This window comes from Emiliania huxleyi (assembly GCF_000372725.1).
Source record: "Emiliania huxleyi CCMP1516 chromosome Unknown EMIHUscaffold_186, whole genome shotgun sequence".
Lineage (NCBI taxonomy): Eukaryota > Haptophyta > Isochrysidales > Noelaerhabdaceae > Emiliania > Emiliania huxleyi.
The window spans coordinates 178,990-200,510 of NW_005200730.1; the positions used below are offsets into that span (position 1 = coordinate 178,990).

Below are 21,521 nucleotides of genomic sequence, written 5' to 3' on the forward strand. Positions count from 1 at the left end.
AGAGAGAGGGGGGGGGGGGGGAGAGAGGGCGAGGGCAAAGCGCACTCGGAAGGGAACTTGGCGCACTCGTAGACGGACTGGATCGTGTGGAAGATTGCCTCCTCGCACGGCACCTGCGGGCAGGGAGGCGCTGTGAGCGGGGGCGGGCGGGCGGGAGGCGTCTCTCTCTCCTCTCTCTCCTCTCTGCGGGGCCTCGCGCTTCTTCTTCTTCTGCTCGTCTGCGCGCGGCCGCTCGGCAGGGTCCTTGTAGAGCGGGTTGTTCTCCTCTGAGAAGAAAGGGAAGAGGTCGCGCCTGCGGGAGGAGGGAGGGAGGGGAGGGGAGGGGGGAGGGAGGGGAGGGGAGAGGTCGCGGCTGCGGTGCGGCGCCCCGCCGGAGGGAGTCGAGCGCGCGAGGGAGAGGGGAGGGGGGGAGGGGGAGGGGGAGGGGAGGAGGGAGGGAGGGCAGCGGAGGCGGGCGGGAGGGAGGGCGCGAGGGCAGGCGCGAGGGCGAGGGCGTGCGTCCCACCGGTCCTGTGAGGACTGCTCTCCTTGCTCGACTCGGTCGTGGATGACGACGGCGACGCAAAAGATGATCTCGTCGATGTCGGGCCGCGTGATCGTCGACGAGATGAAGATGGACGACGTCGAGTTGAACCGCGGCTCGACCTTCCTCTGCGGCTCGGCGGCAGCGACGGGTGCGGCGTCTGGGAGCGAGGGAGGAGACACGAGGGTCAAAGAGCCGGGCGGCAGGGGCGAGCCCTGGCGTGGACCGGCGCGAGAGGCGTCACGCGCGCGTCGAGGGCCTCCCCTGGCGCCCCGGTGTGGCAGCGCACCCGCCATGTCAACGTCAGTGGAGCAGCCCGCGTCTGCGGCGGCACGTGGGCGGCACGTCAGCTCCGCGCCGATGCGAGACGCGGCCGGTGAGCGGGCGCGCGCCGGCTGACGAGAGCGAATCGATGCCCAGTAGAATCCGCTTGCGGTGCCCGGCCATGGAGACGCCAATCTCTTTCAGCGACCCGTCGTCCATGCGCTTCAGAGCCTGCTCCGTGGTGACGCCTGCGGCAGCGAACGCCGGATCGTACTTGGCCATGTTGAGGGCCTGCAGCCAGCCGCCGACGGAGCCGTCCGGGAGCGAGGTAGGGAAAGAGGCGGACATTGGCGGCCGGAGCTAACCAACCCTGCCCGGTGGTTTCCGCGACATGACTTTATTACCGCGCTTTTCTTTTCGTGACTGTCGATTCTTTTTTTACTAGGTGGCGCCCAAGCGGGGCCCAGCGCCAGTGCGACATCTGTCTCTGATGAGCTGTTTGCTTCTCCTCCATTCGCCTGCGCTGTCGCTCCATCAGCACACCTCACCGCCGTGCTCTCGCCGTGCGTGCCTGCGTGCGTGTGCGGCGGCGGCCGGCGACATGCCGCTCGTCTTCTCGACGACTGCGGGCGGGCTGCGGTTGCGGGACGTCGAGACGGGCGGCGGCAGAGAGGCTGCAGCGGGCGACGTGGTGCGAGTTCTCTTTAGCGGGTCGCTGCTGTCGGGTGCGGAGGGCTGGAGCGTGAGCGAGCGCGGCGAGACTTTCGCCATCGGCAGAGGCAACTCGGCAATGTGGGAGGAGGTGGCGGTCGGCATGCGCGTCGGGGGGCGACGGACCGTGCTCGTGCCGCCGTCCGCGTCCCTCCGCCCGAGAAAAAAGGGGCGCGCGCTGCTGGCGCCTCCCGGCGAGACGATGCGGTTCGAGTGCGAGCTCCGCGCCATCGAGTCGGGCGTGACCGCCCTCGCCGTGCGCTCGGGCCTGCTCGGCGTCGGATCCGTCGCCGCCCCGCTCGCCCTGATCGCGCTCACCAACTGGCTCTGCTGCCTGCTCTGGGCGGGCCTGCCCCAGCCCGCCGACGCCGCGGAGGCGTCGAGCGCTCGCCTTGCCTGCTCGTCCCGACCCTAACCCTCACCCTCTAACCCTAACCCTTAGGCCTGCTCGCCCGGCCGGCTGCTCGAGTCTCGCGCGCAGCTCGACCTCGCCGTGCAGGCTTGCTCCGTGCAGGCGTGGCCAGAGGCGCTCGAGCTAGCATCCGACCCGCTGCTGGACGCCGCTTCCCTGCGCGCCTCCCTCGCCGCTTGTTCCTCCCCTCCGGCGCCCTCCCCTCTGGCGCCCTCCCCTCCGGCGCGCGAGGCCGCGCTGCTCGAGCGGCTCGACGCGCTGACGTCCCTGCTGCGCGAGGTTGCGCCGCGGGGCAGCGCCGGCCCGGAGGCGGTGCGGGCGATGAGCCTGGGCACCGCGGCGCGCGCCGACCTCGACGAGGCCCTCCGCAGCCGAGGGATCGACGACGGCGGCGGCGGGGCGCCAGCAGACCAGCAGCCGTCTCCGCAGCGGCGCCGGCCGGCTCGGTCGGGTCCGCCCGGCATGAGCCTCGCCGGCCCCGAGCCCTCGCCCGAGCCCTCGCCTCGCGTGCCCTCCGTCGTGGTGTGCGGACTCGACTGGACGCTCTGGCCGCGGCCGCGGGTCAAGTCTTCCGGCGTCGCCTGGGCGCCGGCCGAGGGAGGCGGAGGCGGGCTGCGCTCCCCGTGCGGCGCGCGGCTCGACCTCTTCCCTGGCGCGCGGGCGGCGCTGGCGGCGCTGGCCGACGGCGGCATTTCCCTCGCCCTCGCGTCGCGCAGTCACCGGCCGGAGTGGGCCGTCGAGTGGCTGCGCTCGCTCCGTGTGGGCGAGAGGAGCGTGGCCGAGCTGGTCGGTGGGTCGCCGGTGCTCTTTCGCGACGGACCAAAGGCGCTGCACGTGCGAGAGATAGCGGAGCGGGTGGGCGTTGCGGTGGAGGAGGTCCTGTTTTTCGACGACCGCCTCTCGGACGTGGTGAGCGTCCGTCGGGAGGGCGCCACCGCGGTGCACTGCCCGGGCGGCCTCAGTGAGGAGAGGCTGCGCGAAGGCCTCGCGCTGCACGCGGACCGGGAGGGAGGCAGCGAGGGAGGCAGCGAGGGAGGCAACGAGGGAGGCAGCGAGGGAGGCAGCGAGGTAGGCAGCGAGGGAGGCAGCGGGCCTCGCACCGGCACGCGCGGGCGAGTCGCGAGGCGGCGAGGGCGCGCCGCCCGCCGCCGCTCCTCGGCAGCGCGGCTGGTCCTGCGGGCGAGCGACGAGGCGGTCGTCATCGAGCAGTGCGAGACGCTCGCGGACGGTCGCCTCACCGGCGTGTGCTCCGAGGGCGGCGCTCGGATCTGGCTCCCGCCCACAGCCAGAGGCTACAGACTCGGCGGGCCTCGAGAAACGGCGAGGGGAGGGGCGGCGGCGGACGCCAGCGAGCTGTCCTCGCGCCGCCGTGCGCGGCTCCGGCGGGTCCGCGATGCGAGCGCCGCGCGGGCCGCCATCGCGGGGCTGCTGCTGTGCTTTGCCGCCGGGTTTGGGCTCGGCAGCCACGCGCCGGGAGCCGTCCCGCCGCCGCCGCCGCCAGCGACCACGACCGCCGCGGCGGCGCCCGCGTTCGAGCGGCTGGGGCGAGGTCTGACGACGGGCGAGCAGCTGGCTCGGCAGCAGTTTCGCGTCGAGGCGGACAAGGCGGAGCTGCGCGACCTCGAGGCGGCGATACGGAGAGAGGGGCTCCTCGTGGGCAGGAAGTCGCATGCCGAGCGGGCGCAGGCATACCGCGCGGCGCTGCAGGCCGAGCAGCCGGCGGCGGAGCAGAGGGTGGAGGAGGAAGTGCTCGCGTTCAAGACGCGGCTCGACGCCGAGGGCAGCACCGTGCAGGCGCGGCGTCGGGCCGCCATCAGGAAGATGCAGCTCCAGGTCCTCCAGGACGAGGAGGGCTTGCGCGAGATCTCGAGGGTCGTGGCCGAGCGCGGGCCCGCTGCCCAAGCGGTCCAGCTCGGGGTCTTCGCGAGTGATGGACAGCGGTTCCCTGAGTTCAGCTTTATTCCCTGAGTGCAGCTTTTGCTTTTTCCCGCCATGTGACCCCGCCGTGGATCTTGTTTACGTTTTCTGCCCGCACGTCGGTGTGTTGCATGTCACGTTTTGTACCACACAGTATATCCTTACCGCTGCTCCTACGGCACGCAGATCGCAGTGCAGGTTTCAGTGGGGTAAGATCCGTTAGCGGGAGATCGCGAGATCAAACAACGCGTTGATAACCTAAAAGATCGTAAAAGTCAACACTTCAGATTGCCAACACAGTCTCATCCTCAGCGCAGAGATGTCAAAGGACAAGGTGCAGCGCAAGCGGGCGGTGAGCGGCAGAAGCAAACCGGCACCTGCGGCGGCATCGCCTTCGCGCCGATTTGGACCTGTGCAACTGTGCCTCGCGACCGGGGTTTGCCTGCTCGCCGGCGCAATCAAGCTCTGCGCGAATCGCTGGGCGCGGCCGTCAGCTCCTGGCGTCAGGAGAACGGCAGTGAGCGACCGCATGGTTGGTGGACCTGAGCTCGGCAAGAGAGCTGGCCGCGCTGGTGTCGTCCCGTCCCCAGTCTTGCTGTGGAGCGCGCAGTACAGTAGTGCTAAGCCGCTGCGGCTGGCGATGAAGATGTGGCACATCGCCGCCTCGCAACATCCGCGCCTCCTGGGCCGCCTGGTGCGCAATGCAGTCGCCAGGGCTAAAACGGGCGAGTTGCCCCTCCCCGACTGCCTGCTGCAGGAGATCGCCGTGGTGACTCCAACCCTCGAGGAGGAAGACCTGCAGCCCCTCGAAGATTTCTTGTGGCAATCTCTCGGACACGCCAGCCGCGGGGGTGAGATCGAAATGGACCGCAACTTCTTTGCTCGCGCCGTAAAGCGTGCCGGACTGCTCCGACGGCTTGTCGAGGGCGAGCCGATAGACTCCTCCGGCCTGACTGCTCTCACTCGCAATGCATTCTTCGGGATGGCACACGTGGTTAGCATCATGCTGCTCGCCGGTGCTGACGTCAACGGCCGCACCGCGGGTGGGGACACGGCGCTGCACATCGCCCTCGACCAGTGGTCCCAGAAGCAGACCAGCTTCCACAGGAATAAGTGCGCAGATCATGACCATGACCGCGTCGTCCACGAGCTCCTAGCGCACCCGTCGCTCGACATCAGCGCGACAGACGGGGCTAGCCGGTCGTTGGTGGTGGCGGCGGTGCAGGCGCGACACCTCTTCGCGCTGCAGCAGCTTCTACGCCCTGGCGCGGCGGTGACGGCTTCACCAGGATTCATGAGGACTGCACTTCACGAGGCCACCGATGCCTCGAACGTCCTCATCACCGCGTCGAAGTGGAAGATTCGGCACTCCAGCCACTACGTGGACAGCTCTAGCTTTAAGTGCGCACACGATTCGGTCAAGACGTATAATATGTCTTCCACGTCTAGCTTGTACGACGACTCTTACACGCACATCGATTCAGCTGCGCTGCGCGCCGAAATCTTTGAGTGGAATGCCCAGTTCGTCGACACACTTCTGGAGGCCGGGGCCGACGTCGACGCCGCAGACCCATTGGGGCGCACTGCGCTCCACTACGCTGCCCGCCTAGGTAATGGCCCGGCCGTGCGGCTGCTTCTTGGCGCGCAGGCCGACGCAGGCACACGGGATATATTTGATCACACGGCGGGCGATCACGCCATCTATGCTGGCTACGACGATCTCGGGGCGACGCTGAACGGGTGTGGGAGTGGGATGGGATCCGGTTGCAACCTGACTGAGCGAGGTGCGGGAGACGGCGACCAGAAGAGCCAATTTTCGTCGCGCTTCTCACCGTCGTTCATCGATCGCACACCCCAAGCGCCCAGTGAGTGGGGCAGGCCGCGCTCGGTGCCGGTGGTGGAGGGCGAGGACCTCTCGCGGGTGCGGTGCGATGTTGACGTGCGCGAGAACCTCACGGTAGAGAGCTTCGGCAGGGAGCACTTTGCCCGGCAGCGGCCAGTCCTGCTGCGAGGCGCTCAGCACGGGGACTACTCGCACATCGCACTACTCACCGCTACTAGGGACACATTTGCATGCCCCCCCCCCCCCCCCCCCTCTTAGGGTCGCTGCGCGGGGAGCTGGGCGCGTGGGAACTGGGCGCGCTGCGGTCGATCCTTGCCGATGTGGAGCTGCAGGTCGCCACGCTCAACCAGTCGAGTCCGCGCAGCACCTCGAGCCTCATGTCGCTGCCTGAGTTTGAGGCCGCCCCTAGCCTAGCACGCCAGTGCAGACCGCCCCAATGCACACCGTCGCAACGATGTGAGTAGACGCTCCTGGGGCGCGAACAGCACAAGCTCGAGCAGCACGCGGCGGCGTCCACCCTCTCGCCGGACACCGTCGTCGAGGCGCGGTGGGATGCGCACCCGCAGCTGCACGAGATGGCACTGCACCTCCTCAAGCAGCAGCCCGTGAGCGGCTGGCTTGGTGAGCTTTCGCGGGGCACGACTCGAATCAACAACTACCAGATCAACATCGGCTCGCCCTACTCTGGCACTTCCCTGCACTTCCACTACTCAGCCGTGAGTGTGCTACTGCACGGCCGGAAGCGGTGGTCTCTGTTCCCGCCCGCCGATGCATCCTACAGCACTGCCCACTTTTTCGACGACTTTGAGCTCGCCCGCCGCGGTGACTTCGGACGCCAGCTCGAGTGCACGCAGCAGGCTGGCGACGTGCTTTTCGTGCCCAGTATGTGGGGACACGGCGTGCTCTACGAGGAGAACTCAGTTTCGGCGTCGATCCTTTATGACGCATGACGGTTAATCGTGAGCAAGACACGTGGCGAGGGCAAGGACCGAGGTCAGATGCAACTTGCCAGGCATGGGCATGTGTGGGGGCGCGCCGCAGACTGTGGTCTGTGCAGACTGTGCAGTCTGCACCGTGCACGTGTGCACGCTTCGCTCGCTGGCCTCTGCTGCTGAGGGGCAGTTTAGTTAGTCACTGTGCTGGTGTCGCGTCTCCAAACACCAAAGAACTATGAAGTACAGGTCCTATAACGCACGCATCCCACCACAGCCGCTGCCGGTGGGGAGCCCCACCCGCTCTCCACGGACCACGCCCACTCTCTTTGTCTCTCTGATATGTGCCTCTCAAACACCCCCCACCACCCAGCCTCGGCTGTGGCTGCATATATGCACCCAAACAAATGTGCGCAACACACCTCGGCCGCCCAGGCCGGAGCAAAGGCAACTCACGTCTAGAGAGTACATTGGCGCGCGGGAGTGAAGGCGGTCGGTTGTTGAATGGACGCGGCCCACCGCGACCCTCTCGCTCACTCCATGAACTTGACCTTGCCCTCCTTGAGCAGCTTGCCGATGTAGAGCTGTGGAGGGGAGGGAGGCGGGGGGGGGGGTCTCAGAGACGGGAGGCTAGCCTAGCCCCGAGGAGCAACAGAGGGGCCGCGACCAGCCCAACTCCCGGCTGGAGGTGGTGGCGTGGCCTGCTCGGAGCGAGGGTCGTGATTCGACTGCTTGAGGAGGTCCTCGATGAACCAGCCGAGGACACGCTCGTGCCTAGACTCACACCGCCCGCCGCAAGAGTGAGAGGCCCCCTCCCCGCCGCCTCTCCGTCCGGCGGGTGGCGGTGTCGCGCCACGGCTCGAAGTTCTCAAAGTAGTGCTTGGGCTGGCCCGGCTTGAAGCCGTCGAAGCCGACAAGCACGATCTGAAGAGACGGGGGAGAGGGGTGGGGGGGAGGGGGGTGACAGTGACGTCTCCTCTCCCGCACTCTCCTCTCCCAGGCTCCTCTCTCTCCACAAGGCGGCACTCATCTCGGCTGCACCTCGGCAGCATCTCGGCAGCATCTCGGCAGCATCTCGGCAGCATCTCGGCAGCATCTCGGCAGCATCTCGGCTGCATCTCGGCAGCATCTCGGCTGCATCTCGGCCCTCGCCTCCTCGACCTCGCCGGCGTCGAGGAGCTCGCAGAAGAGTCCGACCGCCGACATGCCTGTGTGCGGGAAGGTTCCCGGACCGCCTCGCGGATGGCTCGCGAGGAGCTCTCGCGGCAGAAGGGTCCGACCGGCGCCGACGCGCGCCGGTCGTGAAGTACATTCTAGGGAGTGTCTAGGAAGTGTGTAGGACGCGCGCCGGTCGTGAGGTACATTCTAGGGAGTGTCTAGGAAGTGTGTAGGACGCGCGCCGGTCGTGAAGTACATTCTAGGGAGTGTCTAGGAAGTGTCTAGGACGCGCGCCGGTCGTGAGGTACATTCTAGGGAGTGTCTAGGAAGTGTCTAGGACGCGCGCCGGTCGTGAGGTACATTCTAGGGAGTGTCTAGGAAGTGTCTAGGACGCGCGCCGGTCGTGAGGTACATTCTAGGGAGTGTCTAGGAAGTGTCTAGGACGCGCGCCGGTCGTGAGGTACTTTCCCCTTGGGAGCGAGACGGCGGCTGAGAGCCGCTCGTTCCACGCGGGGGAAAAGAGGACGGCGGAGGCGATGTGCCTGAGCACGCCGCGCACGTCCATCGAGACGACACCGGCGGGCGGGAAGAGGCGCAGCATGAGGTGCATCGGCGCGAGCATGCAAGAGTTGGTGAGCATCGGGAGCACCTGCGGGGGAGAGGGGGGGGGGGGGGGGCAGGCGGGGGAGGGAAAGGCCGTGCCCCAGCCCCAAAACAGCGCCAAAACAGCGCCAAAACTGGGCAGGGGAGGGCACCCGGGCCCCCTAAGGCAGGGGGGCCCCCTCTACTAAGGCAGGGGGGCCCCCTCTACTAAGGCAGGGGGGCACACTCTACTAAGGCGTGGCTCTCACCGCGACGGGCTCCGAGTCTGCTCGCACGGCCCCGCTGCCCTGCGGCTCCACGTGGGCCTGGTGCGAGGGGAGGGAGGGCAGGTGGCTGCTGGGAGAGGAGAAGGGGAAGGGGGGGAGGAGTGTGGGGAGGGGAGGGTGGCTCGAGGCGCGCGGGTGTCCTCTCCCTCCCGCTCCTCCCGCTCCTCCCGCTCCCGCGCTCTCTCGCTCGCCATGTTGCGCGACGTGAAGAGGTACGAGTTTGAAAAGTGGACGGTGGTGCGCGAGCCGCGGTGCTGCACCTGGGGCGGAGGGGGGGGGGGAGGGGGGAACTCCGGTCTGGGCTCGGGCCCATGCGTGTGCGTGTGTGGCGTGTGCGAGAGTGATGTGCCGCCCCGTGTATCTGTGTGTGCATGTGTGGTCTGTGGTGCGTGGAGTGGGTGTGTCGGTGTGTCGGCGTGCGAGGGGCTGCGCGTGCTCGGCGCGCCATCTCGTCGCCCCCGCACCAAAAGTGGTTGAAGCGCACGACCTCGTCGAAAGTGTCGATCTTCGTCCCGACGCCGCGCACCGAAGGCCCGTTCCCCACGATGACCACTCGCTTGCCCAGCTTCGGCTTGTTTGGCCGCACCTTTCGCAGGGCTGCGACCAGGTCGACGGTCGGCTGCGCCTTGGCTTGCTGGGTGAGGGAGGCGCAGCGGCCGAGGAGGAGGGTCCCTGCGGAGCGCGGCGAGGGGTGGAGCGCCGAGAGAGAGGCTGGCGGCACCGGCGAGGCGCACATGCGAGTATGTCGAAGAAGAAGGGGAAGTCGAGCGCGTAGAGGAGGAGCGCGTGCACGTGCGGCAGTCGCATGCCGATCGCGTAGTGCGCGTACAGCGTCAGGGCGAGGAGCGGCACGCGCAGGCTGATCGACGCGGCGATGCCCGCCGGCTTGACGGGCAGGTTGTGGCAGACGATGCCGACGAACAGCGCCTGCGGAATGACGAGGTAGCACGAGAACGGGACCAGGCGGAAGAGGATCAACAGGAGCTCGGCGACGAGTATGGCGGCCTCGACAAGCACTTGGCCCCACGGCAGCTCGGTGAGCAGGAACGGCATGCTTGACCGGAGAGAGAGAGAGAGAGAGAGGTTGTTGTTGTTGACCGGTGGCGCGCGCCTACGACGGAGGACCGTCGATGCCGGGTGAGGGGCGAGACAGAAGTAAGCACGAACAGCGGACCGAGACCTTCACCGTTTCGACTCTCGACTGGCTCCTTGGCGACGGCGCCTGCTCACTACTCGCTTAGTGTGGGTAAACCATAAAAGAGGTTTGAATTCGTCCACGTAAGGCTTGGTGAGTGGTTGGGGTGGCCTCAGGCATCCCCAAGGGAGCCTCTGCGGTGCCACATAAGCAGCTTGGTGATTGTCGAGACTTTAAAGGATTCGTTTGAAGAAACGCAAACAGGCCAGACACTACTATGGTCACCAGTAAACCATAATTCGACTTTGAGGGATCATATCTCAAAAAGCCGGGAGATAGCATAGCATTATTGTTGCATATTATGCCACATAAGGTCAAACTTGACCCCACAAGCATCAAGAACCCGATGCTCCGGCTCGACTGTGCCGGCACACTGCCTCCTCGTGCCAGCTGCTCGCAGGCCGTCGCGGCCCGTGGTGCACCAGAGAGAGAGGTCGACGCGTTGCCCCCGCCGGCGACCCCGCGCGGCTCAGGCCAGCCAGAAGGTGTGTGGTGACGGCGCCGTGGCAGGAGTGCGGAGAAGAGCTCGCCGAACGCGAGCAGCAGATGGCCAAAGTGTGCCAGCGCGAGAGCCTCGCGAGCGGGCGCAGAAGGAGCTCGCCGTGACACGATGCCGGGCGGTGGTGGTGCTCTGGCGGCTGTGCACAGTGGGCAAAGTCAGGCTGCAACAGGGCAGCACGGTGGTAGTGCCCTGCTGCAGCCTGGCCTGACATGCACAGGGCGAACAGAGGCACTACTATCGTCCGGCGCTCGTCACCGAATCTGGGCCAACTTCGACCGCCGCCACAGCTCGCCACGAGCACGCAGCGACAAAATGTTGACTGTACGGAAGTTGAGGCTGGTCGAGAGGAAGAGGCTGCCGTGCGAGCCGGCAGCAGGCTGGCTCGTCGTGGACTGCCGCGGCGACTTTTATGGGTTTCTCTGTTCATAGTAGCGTGCACGCTACTATGGTTTACCCACACTAAGCGAGTACTCGAGTAAAGAATTCTACAAAGGCAAGACGCTCTCACAGCAGACTGGCACGAACTAGCACCACAAAAGGCACAGCACTTAAAGAAACCCAGCCCGCTCCTCTGGGCCCGAGCCCTCGCGACAAGACAAGCGCCGAGGGCGGCAAAGCGCGGTGTAGGGCCGACGTCGAGGACGAAGTCAAGGAACAGCGTCCGCATGCGATGCCAGCGACAACGGAAAGTAAAACAGAGTTTTACAACAAAACAGAATTTAAACAACACAACTCTTTCTCTCTCTCTCAGCAGACAGGCTCGACACAGGTGCGAACTGGCGCGGCTAGCACTATCACAGGCACACCACCCCGCCTAAGCGACTCCGCTAAGAACGGCAATGTGCACTTAGCTCCGCGTGCACAATGCCGACAAAAAACGCCCTCTCGGACTGGAAGGAGGTGTGCGAGAAGCGCGCCGCCCGCGACAAAAACAAGTACTACACCGTCCGCGGCGGCTACCTGTCTGAGTTCTACCCCAAGAGCGTCCCGCTCCCCGAGCCCGAGTCCCTTCCAGCTACCGACGCGATTCTCAATGGCACTTGCAAATCCACGTACCCGCGGCCGCGGGCGCTCGCTGCCATCAAGAATCACAAGGACTGGTACGCGCACCAGGAGCTCGTCAAGGCGCGGGATGTGCACGTCAAGAACAACCCATCCCTCGGAGACAGCGCCGTCAACAACCGCGAAGCCGCGCGCTTCGTCTCCGCCTCAACGCCTTTCGCCGGCAAGGCCTTCGATGTCCGTGTCGACGGTACGGACGCCACCGCCCTCTCCTCCGACACCCTCCAGGACGAGCTCCAGCGGAAGCTCGGCCTTTATGGCTCTCCGCGGCGCTTCCCACCCTACGGGTCGCGCTCGAGCGGGGCATGCCAGTCGATTTCTTCGGCGACTACCTTTACAACAAGGCCCACCACCGGCGGCCCCACGACGGCGTCCTCGCCGCTGGGCGGACGCGATGCGCGCCCCGGCCAACGCGCCGGTCGTGCACGGCGACAAGGAGAAACCAGAGCTCACCCGGCAGTACAACGAGGGGTACAAGACTGACCTCGCAGAACCCCATGCGGGACCAGGAGGGTGCGATGACGTGAATGAAATCAAGCTCTGGACGCCCCTCCTCAAGACCTCCTCGCCGGGCGTTGGCAACGCCTCGAGTGGCGTCACGCCCGCCTCCGTTGGCCACTCCTACGCCTTCGCGGCAACACCGAAGAGAAGGCCCGCCGCCTAAACATGGGCTGCAAGGCGCGCGGGCAGCCCGGCCAACCCTTCTCCCACAAGACCGGCCACGGCTACGTCAAGGCGCGCATCGCGGTTTCTACCACGACGCGATCTTTGTCAAGCGCAACAACTTCAACCTGCTGCTCCACGAGACGTTCGGCGGCGGCTTCTCGCCCACCGCCGTTCTCAAGCTGCGCCGCCTCGCGCGCAAAGTCGCGCGCGGCAGCGTTGACCGCACGGCCTACTCGCCCGAGTACTCGCTCTCTTTTATGTCCCACCATGCAGAGCGCATCTCTCTCTCTGTTGTGCGAGGCGTGAACCGCGCCATTCGCTCTCACCTGGCAACCCTGTCTGCACGTCTCGCGCGCGCGTGAACAGGGCTCCAGGCCCCAAATGACGTGTGAGTGTTAGAGTTGTTTGATATTGCTAAAAATCTCTCTCTCTCAATGCCGAAACTTGGAGCACTTGGAGTGCAGTCATTAACCTCACATCCAGGGCCGGGGAGCTGAGAAGCGCACCCAGCGGGCCGGATGATCGGTATCGGGTTGAGGCAAGAACAGAAATTTACAACAAAGCTCCGTCGCACAACACTGGGCACGGGCGCACTCGCAAGAAACAGAAGCCGCTCGCAGCAAAAGACGTGGCGGCGGCGAAGTACCGGCGGCTCGGCACAGGTGGATTTACGGCCGATGACGCGCTCCTACCTCTTCCTGTGCGCCTCCCTGGTCCTCCGGGCGGACGCGTGGGGCTTCTGCGCGGACAACGACTCTTCTTGCGGCAACTGGGCAAAGAAGGGCGAGTGCGAGAAGGACCACGTCAAGAAGCTCTGCCCGCACAGCTGCTCGGTCTGCACGCACACGTGCCGCGACTCGGACCCGTCGTGCAAGCAGTGGGGCGAGCTGGGCGAGTGTGAGAAGAACATGATGGCCATGTTCAAGGACTGCCCCGTCACCTGCGGTGTCTGCAAGACAAAGTGCTACGACAAGGACGTGGACTGCGGCGGATGGGTGCGCGCCCGAGCCGCGCTCGCACCCCCGAGGCCGAGCCGCCCGAGCCCGGAGCGAGGGACCGCGCGCGCTCGTGTGTGCGCAGGCGCGCGACGGCCTCTGCAAGAAGGACCCCAACCTGTTCACGACGTGCCCCGTCTCGTGCGGCACCTGCACACACCTGTGCCTCGACAAGCAGAACGACTGCCCCCAGTGGGCGTCCGAGAATCAGTGCATCGACAACCCGGCCTTCATGCTCAAGGAGTGCCCGCACTCGTGCATGGTCTGCAATGAAATGACCCACAAGGCCGCCAAGCACCCGGTCGACATTGAGGCTAAGACGGCTGACGGCCGCAACATGGCGCCACGGGCCGCCTGCGGAGATTCGGACCGGCGCGCGCTGTCCGCCCTGCCTCGCCCGCCCTCCACCTCAGCTCGCCTCGCCTCGCCGCGCTCGCCGCGCACCGCCGCGCCTGCCCTCGACGCCGCACCGACCCCTTCCCCGCCGCGCGCAGCAAGCAGTGCCACATCTGGGGAGAGCACGAGTGCGGCTCGAACCCGTCGTCGGTGATGAAGCTGTGCCCGGAGATGTGCGGCGTGTGCACGCTCGCTTGCGAGGACAAGTACTCCGACTGCCCCAACTGGGCACAGGACCCGACGAGCGCATGCGACGCGAAGAAGGACTTTATGCTCCCAAACTGCCCCCAGTCCTGCGGCGTCTGCGCATCGATGCACGACTTCCAAGACAGCAGCAAGGACGAGGTGTAGAGAGGCGGCCGGAGCGCGTCGGGACGCCCGCGGATCAGACGCGCGACGAGCAGGCGGAGCGCGTCCGTCGGCCAGGAAGGCAGCGATCGCACGATATCCGGTGAGCCCACTGGCTGACTCTCCGGCATGGTCCATGGTCTGTGGTCCTCGACAGGAGGATGCCTGGTACAAGCGACCTTGCTATTATGAGCGGCAGCCGAAGCTGTCACCGAATATCAGAGGGTTGGTACCTAGGGTTGGAGAGAGCGGAGAGTGAAAAACGAGACTACAGTGTGCGAGAGAGCTCGCGGGCGAGAAAAACAGTGTTGAATTATTTACCGGTATGGGAGTTTTTGGCTAATCAAACCCTAGGCCTGAACTAATCAAAAAGTGGTACGGGATACCAGTTGCCTCACGGAAATCAAAGCGAGTCGGAGTGCCTTCTTGGTGGCTCGCGCGCCTCTCTTGCCGTACGGCTCTGGGGCGCGTGACACGCGAGCCGGGAGCCGCAGATAGCCGAGAAACGGAGCCGAGAACAGCCCACTGACTCTCTGCCGTGAACCCTATATCGCAGCGCGAGCCAGGCTCGCACGGCGAACGTGAACAGAAGGGAAACTACACAGGTGAGGGCGTTCGGATCTTTGGCAGCACGTTGAAGCAAAGCAGGTGGGGACGAGGACGCGCGTAAGGACGCGTCGCCATCTCTGCTGTGAATAGAGGGAGAGTGCTGCAGCGTTGGAACCGTAGCTCGGCGCCTCGCCCTCAGCAGAGCGGGCGAGAAAAGCTGAAGCTGTTCGCGCCACCGATTATGCAGCAGCCTGGGGCTGGAAACCCCAGTTGTGAACGAACGAGTTGACAGTCAAGCAACACCGTCCCAGCTCTCGACTGTGGCCCCGACCTTCATTCACAGGTCACAGAAAATCTCTCTCTCTCAGGCCACACAGCTCACGGGCAGATTTCATCTCCTGAGTGGTGCCCGGCGCCGAGCCTTTGGGTCGGACGTTGTTATGAGAAGTGGAAGGGTGGGAAGTAAACTGAAACCGAAGCGATCGCGCCGCTGAGCGTTCAGGTCGAGCCGCTCGGCGAGCTGAGTCATCCATCGGCGCGAAAGCTGAATCGCAAGGGAACGCGAGACACATCGTTGCGGAGAAAAATTCTTTGCTTCAGGTTGTCGCGGTCGCCCCGGGGGGGCCGCAACAAGCCCGGTGTGAATACGGTATTTTCTTCTCAATAACAAGGCTGTGAACGGGCCGCCCAGGGCATGTTCCAAGCGCCCATCGCGCTGCTGCTCTCGCTGCTTCTTTTCTCGACGGCGGCGGCGAAGGGCCGTGAGTCCGATCAGTTCGTCAAGTTGACCCGTGCGGACCCGTGTGTCCGGCTGCTCTCTGCCGACGGACCCTCGGGCTGCGCAACGCCCGCAGGTGGCGCAATCGCGCCACTCGTCGCCGTCGAGAGCCGCGAGGCGCTCGCGCGGGTCCTGAATGCGACCGAACCGGTCTCGGTCGCCCTATCAGCCGAGCTCTTTGAGGCCAGCGTGATGCACTCGCTGCGGCAACGTCTCGGTGGCCTGCTGCGCGGCGTGGCCGTGCTGCACTCGGACGGGATGCCGCGCGGGTGGGCGTCGCCCGAGCCCGCGAGCGAGGGCGGCGGGCCTGGGCCCGGCGGCACGGTGCTCAACCCCTCCGGGAGCGGCCTATCGCGCGACTCGTTTGACTTCGGCGTCGTCCTGCTGAGCGCCGGAGAGAGCGCCGCGCTGCTGGGCGCGGTGCGCGCTGGCGGCTCGCCGCTCCTCGAGCTCAAGTACCCGATGTTCGCGACGGGCGACTCGCTCAGCTGCCTCGCCGAGGGGAGCTGCCTCCCTCTCGGAGGGCAGAGCGTGTGGGGCGCCCTGCCGCCACGCACCGCCGCGCAGTCGCCGCCGGCGAAGGACAAGCCAGCCGTGATGCTGACTGCGTCGCTCGACGCCGCCGCCTTCTTCCACGAGCACGCCGCGGGGGCGGAGGCGGCCGTCTCTGGCACCGTCGCCCTCCTCGCTGCGGTCGCCTCCGTCGCTCGCCTCGCCGGCAGCGCAGAGCAGCTCGAGGCGCTGCCCCGCACGCCGGCGTTCGCCCTCTTCACTGGGGAAGCGTACGGGCAGATCGGATCGCGCCGCTTCTTCGGCGACGTGGAGACGTTCCGCTGCGACAACCGGAGCCGCGAGGAGGGGGCGGCGCCGCAGAGCGCCGCGCCGCACCCGCTCGGTCCCCCTCCCTCGTGCGCTTCGCCGTACAAGCCCGACCTGCGGTTCGCTGCCCTCCGGGCGGCGGGCGGGGCGGCGGGCGGGGCGGCGGGCGGCGTGGCGGCGCTGCTCGAGCTGGGGCCGCTCGGCTCGCGCGGGGGCGGCGGGGCGGGCGGCCCGGCGCGGCTCTTCTTGCACTCTCCCGCGGCGGCGTGTGCGCCCGACCTGGAGGCCGGAGGCGGCGTCGGCGGAGCGGTGCGCGAGGCGGCGCGCGAGCGAGGGGCCCGCGTCGAGGTGAGGGAGGCGAGCAGCGCGGGCTTGCCTCCTGGCGCCGCCGCCTCCCTCGCCGCCTCCCTCGCCGCCTCCTCCGCCTCCTCCTCCGCCTCCGCCTCTGGGGCGGGCGGGAGCGGGTGCTCCTCCGCACGTGCCGTGTGAGTGTGAGAAGTGTGAGCAGCGTCTCTTCACACGTGCAGCTGTGAACAGGTGCCCCTCGCTTGGCACCTTGGCAGACTACGACGCGGAGAGGCGCGGCGGCGGACGGTGCGCCAGGGCAGACCCGTGAGCACAAGCACACTACACAACACACATCACACACATCACACACATCACACACACAACACAGACAGACACACACACACACACACACACACACACACACACACACACACACACACACACACACACACTCGCACACACCGCGCGCGCACACACACACACACACACACAAACACAAGCACACACACCATGCACTGGACTCTCGGCGGCGACGCCTCGCTGGTACCGCCCCCGCCCCTGGTACCAGGTACGGCTCTCGCTTCGACACGCTCGAAGGCATCGACGCCTCTCTCGTGTGCGAGGCGTCTGCAGTCGCAGCGGCCGCCTGGTGGCGGCTGGCGGGAGGGGAAGGGTCGCCGGCGCCGAACTGCTCGCTGGTCGAGGAGCGCCGAGTGGACTGGAGCAGCCGAGAGAGGAGCGGAGATTGGGCGAATCGCTGCTGGCGAAGCGCGCAGCCCTTCCCTCCGCCGGGGAAGGGGAGGGGGAGAGGGGTCCGGGCTCTCTCACCTCCCCCCCCCCCCCCCTCTCGCCAGGAGCTGCTGGGCTGCTTCCTCACCGACCCGCGCTGCGCAACCGCGACGCAGCTCGAGGTCGAGCCGCCAACCTCGCGCTACACGAGCGCCTTCCTCCCGCTCCGCGGCGAGCTGGCCGCCTCCGGCACCGCAAAGTTCGCCGCCGCCTTTCTGCGCGCCGCGCTGGCGCCGCTCTGCCCCGCAGAGCCGAGGCGCTCCCTGTTCCCGGGCGCGTCCGGGACGGCGGAGGAGGGCTCGCCGCTGTGCGAGCCGACGGTGCTGACCCACGACGCGGTCTCGCCCTCCCTCGAGTACGACGCGGAGGCGGGCATCTTCCGGCTGGTCGACGAGGCCGCCGTCGCAAACGGGACCGACGCGCTGTGGACCGAGTCCAACTGGCCGCGCGACACGCACGCGACGCTGTGGCTCTACCGGCCCAGCCCGTCCGAGCCGCCGCTGCTCTTCGCCTTCGCGGCGACGAGCATGGCCACCACGCTCGCCGTGGTTGCGCTCAGCTGCAGCAGGATCAACCGCAAGGGTTGGCTTCGAGTGTCGGATTGACTCTCGGAGGCCCCCGCCGGATGTTGGAGCGTTGTCGTATATGGGTTTCGTGTCGCGCGTGGCCACATCACACGCGTAACCTTTTCATGCACGGTGGCCCGTGGGCGTGGCACTGGCCAGACACCAGGACTACTTTAGCGCGGACACCACTCAGACCGCTCCAGCGAGGGGGTAGGGCGAGACGATCTCGAGGGGTCCCGTACCATATGCGGAATCGACCCTATCCAGTGCTAGCTCAAGTGCTCAAGCTAGCACGCGCGAGTCCGCTGCATTGATTTACTTCCTGCCCACCTGGCTGGGTTCCGGCTCCTAGCCAGATAGGGTCTGTTCCCCACGGTGACACCCTAGGTAGGTAGGTCCGGTTTTGACCGCCCCAGAGGGCCCTGCAACAGGTAGGTACCCCCTATTTTCGTCTTTTTTCGCTTCGCTGCGCGGCCTGGGGGTAGGGAGGAAATTAGCGTTTTGGCGCGAGTCATGGGGCTAGACCCCCTATCTGGCCGGTTATCGCATGACAAGCTGTCGCAGGCAGCCTCCTTTCATGCCTCCTCCTCCGGCTACTGTCGCGCCGGCGAGGACTCGATCCGTGTGGCGTGGGTGGTGCCGCAAGGCGCCAAGCCACAGAGTTTTGCCGCCGTCAGCCTGCGAGCCGAGGGCTCGTCGCGGTGGCTGCGGGTCGATGCTGTGTCAGGAAAGCTGGACCAGCCGGACGCTCTGCCGCTGCCGCTCAAGTCGACGAGCTGCGTGGTCAAGGGCGTCGACCCGAAAGCCACGTACGTCGCGCGAGTCCGCCTCGGAAACCAGTCTGGCTGGGGCCCCGACTCGCCCGCCAGCAAGTCGCTGACCCTGGCCTCCCTCCTTCCGACTGCTCCCGCCGCACCACTTCTCTTTGACAAGACGAGCCTGCGAGTGCACTTCTCGCTGCCGCCAGTCCGGCCGGGCGCATCGGCACATGGCAACGTGACCGTTCATGTTAGCCTTGGCAATGGCATGTGGCAGGCTGTGGACGCCACGTCGTCAACTCTCATATCTTCGAATGGCTCTGGCACGGCCCACTGGGCAGACTCGCGGGTTGCTCTCGTGAAGGGGCTGGCGGAGGGTCTGAGCTACCGCGCCAAGGTCAGTGCGAAGAATGCCTGCGGCTGGGGTGCCCACTCGCCTGTCAGCGAGCCGCTTACCCTCGGCGCGGCGGCACTCAAGCCGATCGCCCCTGCCGCACCACTTCTCGAGGCGGTGGACTCGACGAGCTTACGCGTGCACTTCTCGCCGCCACCAGTCAGGCCGGGTGCGCCGGCACATGACTTTGTGACGGTTCATGTCAGCGACGGCGGAGCGGTTGTGGACGCCGCGTCATCGACTCTCAAGCCGGGCCTGGCCTTCGTGGCAGTCGTCGGGTTTGCTCTCGTCAAGGGGCTGTCCAAGGAGGTGAGCTACCGCGCCAAGGTCAGCGTGAGGAACATCCACGGCTGGGGTGCTCATTCGCCGTCAAGCGAGCCGCTGCAGCTGCCGGAGCCAGCGTCACCAGTGTCGGGGCCAGTGTCGGGGCCAGCGTCACCAGAAGTGGAGGTCACGGGCAGCAAGTCGCGCGAGGAGCGCGACGCTGAGCTCCGCAAGCGCTCGGTGGACGTCGACGCGGAGGTCGTGGACGTTGACGCCCCGCGCTACCCCAAGCGGTCGAAGCAGGAGAGCTAGACAGTCGTGCTCGCATCGAGATCGAACGACAGTCCGGCAGTGCGCTCTTCGAGCCGCCCAGTGAGGAGCGGATGCATGCCCGGCGACATTCTACGTACTACGAGACTCCTTTGTACGTCTTGGTGGGAGAGGCGATACGTTCCTGCTCTTTCATCTCTCTCGTATGTGCTGTGTCTCTGTCTTTACGCGCATACCGTACGGTGCAGAGGGGGGAAGGCTAAAAAGCAAGTGTATCACGCACACTGAATATCAAGAGAGAGTCTGAATATCATTGTGCGGCTCGGATATGCAGGCCACTGCAGCTGCACATCTAAAAATCCATCCCGCATCCGCAGCCGCCCAGCTTCCATCAACGGTCGTAATTCGACGTTGTTCTTTGCCACCGCCACGCGCGCGGCAGCCCTGTGAATTTTCTGTCGAGAAAAGGCCCGCGACACACATGCGTTTTCTTTATGCTACGAATATTTATGCAGGGAGAGCGGCATTGTGCAGAATGCATTGCCGTTCTTAAGACTTAACGGAGGGAGTCGCTTAGGCGGCTCCGGTGGTGTGCCGGTGTGTATGCTAGTCTGCGCCACGCCCTTGTCACGTCAGTGTGCTTAGGTAGAAAGGTGAAGAACAGTGAGCTGAAGGTAAGAATTTTACTATAGAAGCCCCTCTACAGCAGACTGGCTCGGACTGGCACTACAAAAGGCACGGTAGGCGACGGCCCCTTATGGGCCGTCGAAGAGGCCGGCGTACTCCTCCGGCCGACCCTGGCGAGGTACTTCCAGCCTGCTGTGGGAACAGCTGACGCAGTCTCGCCGAGGCTCGCTTTAGCAGACTCGGCCAGACAAAAACCCCGAGAGGCGTGGGAGTACCTCGCCAGGGCCGACCCCCCTCCCAATCAACCCAAAAGAATTCCCTTGGCTTAGCAGGCCGCGCGACAGGCCGGCCAGGCAAAAATGCAGGTCATCTCGCCCGAGCCTCTGCCCGAGTGCGTCACTCCCTCTCCGCCACCGCGGCCACTGCCAACCGGAGCCACCGACCCGGCCGCCACCACGCACGCCATCACGATGCGAGGAGCGCTCTATTCGTGGGCCATCCTGGCCGGCATAAAGACCGTGGAGAACCGTCCCTTCCGCCTCTCTCCCGGTTGGTATGGGCTCCACACCGGCCTCGGATCACTCAACGCCGAGACGCGGAAAAGGCTGGAGGCCCGCCTGGCGCGGCTCCCTCCCGCGGCCGATCTGCCGCCGGCCGGCGCCATCGCCGGCCTCATCCGCGTCGACGGCGTGGCCAGCGCTGAGGGGTGCGCCGGGACGGCCGCCGAGCCGTGGGCGACGGGCCCGGTGCGGCATGTGATTGGCGCAGTCCTCGCACTGCCTTCTCCCGTCCCTCACCGCGGCCTCCCCGGCCTCTCTCCTCTCTCCGACGCCACTCGCCTGGCGCTGCGGGAGCAGATCGAGCCGCAGCCGCCTGCCAGCCCGCCACGAGTCGCGCACACCGACCCGCTCCTCCTCCCTCCCTTCGAAGCTGCGGCCAGCCGGCCCAGGAAGAGGCGCTGCCCCGCCGCAGGCCCCGCCGCAAAGGGCGCGCGGAGGCGGCTAGACTGGCCGGAGGCAGGCGAGGCGATGAGTGAGGAAGACGCTGCGGGCGTGGCGCGAGCCTTCCGCTTCCGCTTCAACTTTATGCCCCGAGAGCAAATCTTCCGCTCAGAGGCTGGCAGCGCTGGCGGCGGCGGTGGAGGCGGCGGCGGTGGCGGCGATGGTGACGGCGGCGATGGTGGCGGCAGCGACGGTGGGAGCGGCGGCGGCGATGGCAGCTGCAGCAGCCGCAGTGGCAGCGGCGACGGTGGCGGCGATGGCGGCAGCAGCAGCGGCGGTAATGGCGGTGGCAGCAGCGGCGTCGGTGATGGTGTCGGCGGCGCCGCTGGTGGCGGCGGCGGCGGCGGCGGCGACAGCAGCAGTGCGTTGGTCGGCGGTGCTGCGCTCGCGCGGTACGAGTCGGCGAGGAGGCACCTCTCCGGCAACCCCCCCCCCCCCCCCTCCCTCCTCCTCGCCCCTCGGCCCCTCCGCCTCACCCGCCTCGCCCGCCTCGCCCGCCTCGCCCGCCTCGCCCGCCTCGACCGCCTCCGCCCCGCCCGCAGGCGCCGACCTGCGCCTCTTTTGCTTCGAGGCGCAGCACGAGTTTCTGTCTCTGCCCGAGGAGGCGCAGCTGCTGGCCTGGTGA

The 21,521-nt window shown here is 66.7% G+C and overlaps 8 protein-coding genes across 8 annotated transcripts; 6 read left to right on the forward strand and 2 right to left on the reverse strand.

The window, feature by feature from the left end:
* Positions 1 to 45: 45 nt before the first annotated feature.
* EMIHUDRAFT_232937 (hypothetical protein) lies at positions 46 to 1,135 on the reverse strand (the record flags this gene model as incomplete). Its single annotated transcript, XM_005782786.1, has 3 exons — positions 46 to 113; positions 538 to 651; positions 869 to 1,135. Coding segments are annotated over 3 exons (449 nt in total), but the record flags the coding sequence as incomplete, so codon positions are not given.
* Positions 1,136 to 1,388: 253 nt separating this feature from the next.
* EMIHUDRAFT_113318 (hypothetical protein) lies at positions 1,389 to 6,620 on the forward strand (the record flags this gene model as incomplete). Its single annotated transcript, XM_005782787.1, has 7 exons — positions 1,389 to 1,754; positions 1,941 to 3,850; positions 4,335 to 4,521; positions 4,585 to 5,228; positions 5,277 to 5,611; positions 5,929 to 6,002; positions 6,135 to 6,620. 7 exons carry the CDS (start codon positions 1,389 to 1,391, stop codon positions 6,618 to 6,620), a joined length of 4,002 nt encoding a protein of 1,333 aa, XP_005782844.1.
* Positions 6,621 to 6,814: 194 nt separating this feature from the next.
* EMIHUDRAFT_442534 (hypothetical protein) lies at positions 6,815 to 9,828 on the reverse strand. Its single transcript, XM_005782788.1, has 10 exons — positions 9,816 to 9,828; positions 9,364 to 9,740; positions 9,075 to 9,301; positions 8,821 to 8,889; positions 8,612 to 8,668; positions 8,211 to 8,409; positions 7,755 to 7,810; positions 7,456 to 7,526; positions 7,304 to 7,376; positions 6,815 to 7,186 (listed from the first exon to the last, which is right to left on the reverse strand). The coding sequence occupies exons 2-10, from the start codon at positions 9,680 to 9,682 to the stop codon at positions 7,136 to 7,138; spliced, it is 1,122 nt and encodes a 373-aa protein (XP_005782845.1). The 5' UTR covers positions 9,683 to 9,740; positions 9,816 to 9,828; the 3' UTR covers positions 6,815 to 7,135.
* A 297-nt stretch (positions 9,829 to 10,125) lies between these two features.
* Positions 10,126 to 10,534, forward strand: EMIHUDRAFT_314568 (hypothetical protein; the record flags this gene model as incomplete). The annotated part of the gene is made up of 2 exons (XM_005782789.1): positions 10,126 to 10,257; positions 10,298 to 10,534. 2 exons carry the CDS (start codon positions 10,126 to 10,128, stop codon positions 10,532 to 10,534), a joined length of 369 nt encoding a protein of 122 aa, XP_005782846.1.
* A 2,155-nt stretch (positions 10,535 to 12,689) lies between these two features.
* On the forward strand, positions 12,690 to 14,112 carry EMIHUDRAFT_456592 (hypothetical protein). The gene is made up of 3 exons (XM_005782790.1): positions 12,690 to 13,049; positions 13,135 to 13,421; positions 13,544 to 14,112. The coding sequence occupies exons 1-3, from the start codon at positions 12,732 to 12,734 to the stop codon at positions 13,794 to 13,796; spliced, it is 858 nt and encodes a 285-aa protein (XP_005782847.1). The 5' UTR covers positions 12,690 to 12,731; the 3' UTR covers positions 13,797 to 14,112.
* A 924-nt stretch (positions 14,113 to 15,036) lies between these two features.
* Positions 15,037 to 17,621, forward strand: EMIHUDRAFT_232943 (hypothetical protein; the record flags this gene model as incomplete). The annotated part of the gene is made up of 5 exons (XM_005782791.1): positions 15,037 to 16,058; positions 16,225 to 16,287; positions 16,477 to 16,533; positions 16,796 to 16,940; positions 17,082 to 17,621. The coding sequence occupies 5 exons, from the start codon at positions 15,037 to 15,039 to the stop codon at positions 17,619 to 17,621; spliced, it is 1,827 nt and encodes a 608-aa protein (XP_005782848.1).
* Positions 17,622 to 18,095: 474 nt separating this feature from the next.
* EMIHUDRAFT_232944 (hypothetical protein) lies at positions 18,096 to 19,310 on the forward strand (the record flags this gene model as incomplete). The annotated part of the gene is made up of 1 exon (XM_005782792.1): positions 18,096 to 19,310. The coding sequence occupies one exon, from the start codon at positions 18,096 to 18,098 to the stop codon at positions 19,308 to 19,310; it is 1,215 nt and encodes a 404-aa protein (XP_005782849.1).
* Positions 19,311 to 20,254: 944 nt separating this feature from the next.
* On the forward strand, positions 20,255 to 20,900 carry EMIHUDRAFT_232945 (hypothetical protein; the record flags this gene model as incomplete). Its single annotated transcript, XM_005782793.1, has 2 exons — positions 20,255 to 20,650; positions 20,868 to 20,900. The coding sequence occupies 2 exons, from the start codon at positions 20,255 to 20,257 to the stop codon at positions 20,898 to 20,900; spliced, it is 429 nt and encodes a 142-aa protein (XP_005782850.1).
* Positions 20,901 to 21,521: the final 621 nt, after the last annotated feature.